Source organism: Akebia trifoliata, chromosome 6, assembly GCF_017979445.1.
Source record: "Akebia trifoliata isolate Shusen 1 chromosome 6, ASM1797944v1, whole genome shotgun sequence".
NCBI lineage: Eukaryota > Viridiplantae > Streptophyta > Magnoliopsida > Ranunculales > Lardizabalaceae > Akebia > Akebia trifoliata.
This window is the reverse complement of record NC_141380.1, coordinates 23,206,321-23,212,720: the sequence shown is the minus strand read 5'-3', so window position 1 is coordinate 23,212,720 and position 6,400 is coordinate 23,206,321. Positions and strand designations below refer to the sequence as shown.

Genomic DNA, 6,400 nt, shown 5'->3' with positions numbered 1-6,400 from the left:
CCCCTTCCCCCGTTCAAAAATGAAGGGACCAACTTGTTGCACACCACCCATGGCCAATTGCACTCCATCACTTAAAAATTTCTCTTTTGCACTCCATTTGGATGGTTGCACTCAAAATAAAAATAAAAATATTGCATTCCTTTGTATTTGTTTTTGTTTATTCTTCTTCAATCATGTTCACCAAAATTATTGTTGTTTTAATAGTTTATGAAATATTTGGTTGTATAACATGAACGGAGAAGACGGAGTCACAAGAAGGTGAATAACCTTAAATCTTATCGTCACCAATAATGAAGTGCAATTAATAGACTAAAATAAAGGTTACAATAAGGAGGTAATTTTTCTAGGTTGGTGTGCAACCAACTATTGGTGGTGTGCAACTAGTTTGTCTCAAAATAAAATATCATGTCATTAACTACGTCCTTATAATATACAATTATAAAATTATTGGTTAAAAATCATGTTCTTGTACGAGACGAAATAATAATAATAATTAAAAAAAAAAAAAAAAAAAGAGTAAATTTTTGACTTATACAATTGCAAATCCCGTTCTATTTTAGGTTTTTTATAACTGTTTTATAATCTGAAATACTACCTAGCGTCCTACACTCAAGAAAACCTACAATGGTGAAAATAAGTTTTAAAAGCCCCACACATTATAACCTATGATGGTTCCACAAAATATGTCTTAAAAGCTCCGCCATAGCCACAGAGAGCCTATATTTACCCTAATCAAACCTAATACTCTGCTCTCTGTCAACCCATCAAGACAGCAACGCTCTAATTTAAATACACAATTTTTCCTACCTAGGATATCATAACTACTTCAGCCTTCCTTTCGGTCATGTTATGATACAAATTTTTTTTTTTTCACTTGTAAACGTATCTTTTATTCAAAATAATACATTATTAAAAAAAAATTGAAAAATTATAACATTAAGATATTACAATCAAATCCCATATAAAAAAAAAAAGATTTTTTCTTTTTCTTTTTTTGAATAAAATGTGAAAAAAAAAAAACAACTTGTTTACAATGTAAACAATGTGGCTTTTAAAAATACACATTATCTTTTTAAAAACTCGTGTGATTTTTTTTTTTTTTTCATCTTAATCGTCTTAGGTACAAGATGTGTTTTAAACACGTTTTTTATATATTATTATGATGCTTTAGAGAGCCTTGTAAAATGGGGGTTGGCAATGGGTCAATTAATATTTGCTTACCTGATTCATCTAACTCAAGTCATTCAAGTGCGAGTACATATATTTTAATCAATTAAGAATTCAGGTAAAATCATACAAATTATTTTGACTAGAAATTCCGTTAGGATCTTATATGGATATATGTCACATCCAAACCAAATATCTTTTTATTCAAAGTTTATAATGGTTAATTTATAATACTATTCTAAAATTGGATATAAATATTTGGATATAGAATCAGATACAAATATGGATATGATTAGGGGCGGATTTACAGTGGGGGGCAATATGGGCACTTGCCCCCACAGAACTTTTGAAAATTGCATTGTCCCATTGATATTTGGATAGATTTTGAGTTTTCCCCTCCTTGTTTGGCCCAGTTAAGAAAATTTTTGGCAGTTGGCCCCACCCCTTCCAAATTTTTTTAGTTTATTATGACCACCCTCTATTTAAATGATTTTTGAAATACCACCATTGTTTTCCAATGATGGCATCTCATTTTGACCTTGGTAAACGCCCTTAATTTTTCAATGAATATTTGAGACACCCCCATGCTGTCAAATTGATAACATGTTCCCTCAATTTTTTGTAGATATTTGAGTTACCCCTATGTTCACAAACTGATGGCATGCCCCTTCAACAATGACATACCATTTTGACCTTGATAACCCTCCTCAATTTTCAATGAATATTTAAGACACCCCTATGTTGTCAAATTAATAACATGCCCCCTCAATTTTTAGTAGATATTTGAGATACATCTTTGTTTACAAACTGATGACATACCCATCCCCCCTCCCCCTTCAATATTTTGTTGATTTAGACACCCTTCCATAGACTTAGGTCTTCTCTTATTGATGAATGAAAATGACCAAAATACCCTTTCTTCAACCTCTAACAAAAATTCCTTGAATTTTCTCCTCAAAACCATTCATCTTGGGCATTTATAGTTTGCCCTGCTATAAGAAAATCCTAGCTCCACCTCTGGATATCAGCTACACCCAACTGAGATCCAACCCATTCCTAGCCCTATTGTTAAATAATCATGACTGTCCAGCTTTAATGGAAAATATTGTCACTTGAGCAACACTGAGTACTACTTGAAATACAGCGTCCCGATTCATTTATAATAACTTTTCAGACTTCATCCTAATGGCAAGAGGTTTTTTCATGGTTTCAAAACTCGCTCAAGATCGAATCATTTTGGATAACTCATCTGTAAGCATTGATTTCAATACAAGCATTCACGTGCCTACATATTCATAAGTAGATTTGCATATAGATCAAGATGTGGAATAATAAATCATATCCTATATTGAATATTATAGGATCAATGTGGATTAATAGCCAATATTTAAGAATGATCTCAATGTTATGTGTACTTACCTTTAATTGTCACGACTGCAATTGATGTCCACGCTTATTTGATTTAATCAATTTTTGTTTGTGATCTTTGATTTCTAGACTCACCTTCTCCTCTTTGATCTTCTATTTATTGGGTAGTGTGCCTTTCTTGATGGAATTGCGATGGTTGTCTAAAACTGTTTGCGTTTCTTGAAGTTCTTGGTTTTCTTTAATGAAAATCACACATGTATAAGGGAGTTGATTAAATCTTTTATAGATAGGAATAGATGGCCTAGATCCTCTTCAAGATTAGAAACCAACTCATCAAAAGATTATAATTCTTCTATAATATAGTTTTCCCAAAAATTAGAAACTTTCAACTAAAATTCCATACGTTATTGATTTATTTCCTTACAAGGAAACTCATCTCATTAAAATACTAAAAGCCCATATGGCTTAATTGGCCACCAAGAAACGTGAGTTAACATCATCTTGATCTTGGAGGTAACCAAGTTAAGGGAGTCAATATCCCATCAAATTGACTTATCCAAGATCTTAGATGTCTCGCTCAATACTTTAAAAATCTGGATGGAGCTTTTCAAATTTATCCAAGTCGTCTAGATATAATTTTTTCATCTAAAATAATTATTTTTAGTAATTTAAATATTGTGATTTATGGAACATAAAATTTTATCTTACTATATCTATTAATTGAGTTTCTAATATAAAATTTTTAATGACTCATTGGGTTCATTATAGGAATTTAGTAACAACTCTTTTTTTTTTCCATATATATATATATATTGGGTCCTGTTTAATAGACAAAGTGTTTTGTCATATATGGGCTAAAAGTTTCAGGATGGCCAACTTTTTTGTGAGGATAATCTCTAGGGATGAGAGAATCATCCTCACAAAAAATCAGCCTATTCTAAAATTTCTAACATTGTTTATAAGTTGAAGAATCATGGATCGTCAATTTTTTAACATTAGTTTGTAACCACATTTCATGGGGTTAGAAGCTTCGGAATGGGATGATTTTATGTGAGGGGATCATCCTCAAAAATCAATCTATTATGAAACTTTTTACTCATGTAAGACAAAACTTTGTCTTATATGGACAACGTTTGATAGACAAAATTATAGATAACGTTCTAGACAAAGTTTTGTCTTATATGGCTAATAAGTTTCGGAATGAGTTGATCCTTTGTGAGGATGATCTCTATAGTCAATAGATCATCTTCTCAAAAAATCAGCCAATTCTGAAACTTCTAACTCCATGAAAAGTAGTTAAAAACTAACTGTAAAAAATTGATAGTTCATGATTCTCCAACTTAAACTAGGGTTAGAAATTTCAGAATTGGTTGATTGTTGTGAGGATGATTTTCTTACCATAGAGATCATCCTCACAAAAAATCAACCCATTATGAAACTTTTAACCCCTATAAGACAACATGCTTTGTCTAGAATGTTGTCTAAGATTTTGTCAAAAGAACACCACCCCTATATATGTCTTGTTCAAGTGCCAATGTTTTGGTCAACACATTTTGTCCTACATGGGTTAGAAGTTTCTGAATGGACTGATTTTGGGTGTAGATGATCTCTATGATGAGGAGATCATCTCACCAAAAATCAGCTCATTTCGAAACTTCTGACCCCATGCTTATTAGTTGAACAATTGTAGACTGTCCATTTTTTGCAAAGTACTTTTGGTGAGGATGATCTCTTCGTCATAGAGATATCTCCACCAAAACTCATCCCATTCTAAAACTTAAAATCCAAGTGGGATAAATATAGATATTGTTTATATATATAAACAACAGTATCTACATGACACATTTTGGAATGTGGTTGGAGATTAAACATATTGGACTGCATACTATGTATAAAACCGATTGATTAGAAGCCCGACATGTTTTAAAGTACAACAAAAGGAATGTGGTTGGGGATTAAACATAGTAGACTACATACTATATATAAAACTGATTGATTTGAAGCCATTGTTTTAAAATACAACAAAAAGGTACCTCAAAGACACCTTTCATCTTTATATATAGGAATGGGACACCATTTTGTATCCTGGTCTAAAACATAAGACTCAGGGACACCATTTTTGATGACTCGAATGAGTCAACACGATATCTTTGGAACGCTAGACAATACGAAAAAATTCAGTTTTAAAACCATGGACTTTTCTCTTGTAAGTTTTTTTTTTATCTGGGTTAAGGCAGACCCAAACTAGCTACAACCTTTAGAACCGCGTACCACTACGATCTTGATCAAGGATCGACAAGAGATCAATAAGAGTAAAGTTAAAATCCAACACATGGCAGCCAACAATGGATTGCATAAACGCAAGGAGGTTAGTAACCCTGTTAGTTTCTCTAAACACGTGGGAGAAAACAACTTCATGAAATGATGAGATTAACCTTAAGATAACCAAACACAGATGGTGAACATGCCAAGGGGGATTCCAAACATTGTTAAGGATGCAAACAACAACAAGGGAATCAGACTGAACTTCAATACGAGAGCACTGATGGGCGACAGCTAAACAGATCCCTTCGAGAATTCCTTGCAACTCATGATGTAAGACTAATTTAGGAGCGTCCATTCCAGCAAGAGCACCTATCATGCTACCCTCATTGTCCCTAATAATATCTCCATAGCCACCTCTCAAGGGGGAAAGAGCACCATCAACATTTAGAGCCCACCAACCAGTCTATGGCTTTTTCCAAGAGCAATATGTTCCTCTTCTGTGAGCGAAGGATGCTTGTAAGTCCCAAGCATACATAAAGGTCCTGTTGTGATCCAAGTCCTCAACATTGTCGATTTCACTTTTGAAGTTAATCCAAATATCCTCCAAGATGTTATGGAGCACCAAAGATGGACTCTTGAATTTATTTTGATAGATACAATTGCACCTCTCTCGCCAAATGTGATAGATGAAGGTGCAAAAAAATCAACATATTTAATCTTGTAGATAACATAATTCCCTTTGAAGTTAGTTGCGGCCCAATCCACTTCCTCTTCCCAAGTCCTCTGAGTTCTATTCAAAAGGCATCTCTTACAGATATTTGCCCATATACATCTTGCAAAGGGAAACTGGCTGAAGAGATGAGTATCGTCTTCAACATGACCTCTATAAAGTCTGCAAGTATCATTTACCCTAAGTCCCTACTCATTAAGTTTCTTCAATGTTTTAAGCCTATCTCTCATAGCTAGCCACACTATGAAGTTATGCCTTGGAATTTGAGATTTGTTCCACATCAAGAAGGCCCAACTTGGTCTAGGAGTAGTAGAATGGTTAGATCTAATATCATAAGCTACTGAAAAATTTCCATTGGCAGTCTTTTTCCATACCACTCTATCAGCAACTCTATAATGGATTGGAACTTGACTAAGCTAATGCGAGATCTCAAGCAAAAAACTTTCTCTTCCCTCCGGAACTCTCCACTACCATCCCTGATTAGGGTTGAGACTTTAGCCTTTGGACCAACTCATGAGTCATATGTAAGATCTTTGTTGAACATATGACTCAAGATGCCGAGGGGATGCCATGGATCATCCCAAATCTTAGTAGAACATCCATTGCCTATGAGATGAGTAATGTTGATGATGGCATTGTCTCTAGCTTTGAGAATTGTTCTCTAGCTCCAGGAGGCCTCCTTAAAGACCTTAAGAGTTCAAATTCTTTTTCTTTCAATAGATGTGATTTGACCCATCTCAACCAAAGGGGATTTTGGTTTGAAGCAATCATCCAAGCATAGCTTGTGATCGAAGCCTTGTTCCACTCAGTAATGCTTACTAAGCCTAGCCCTGCCTCAATAGTAGGTTTGCACACATCTTTTCAACATAC

General features: G+C 34.0%; 1 protein-coding gene across 1 annotated transcript; it reads right to left on the bottom strand.

Moving 5' to 3' along the window:
- Window positions 1–4,792: 4,792 nt before the first annotated feature.
- On the bottom strand, window positions 4,793–5,705 carry LOC147400435 (uncharacterized). Its single transcript, XM_086444589.1, has 2 exons — window positions 5,613–5,705; window positions 4,793–5,263 (listed from the first exon to the last, which is right to left on the bottom strand). Exons 1-2 carry the CDS (start codon window positions 5,703–5,705, stop codon window positions 4,793–4,795), a joined length of 564 nt encoding a protein of 187 aa, XP_086300715.1.
- Window positions 5,706–6,400: the final 695 nt, after the last annotated feature.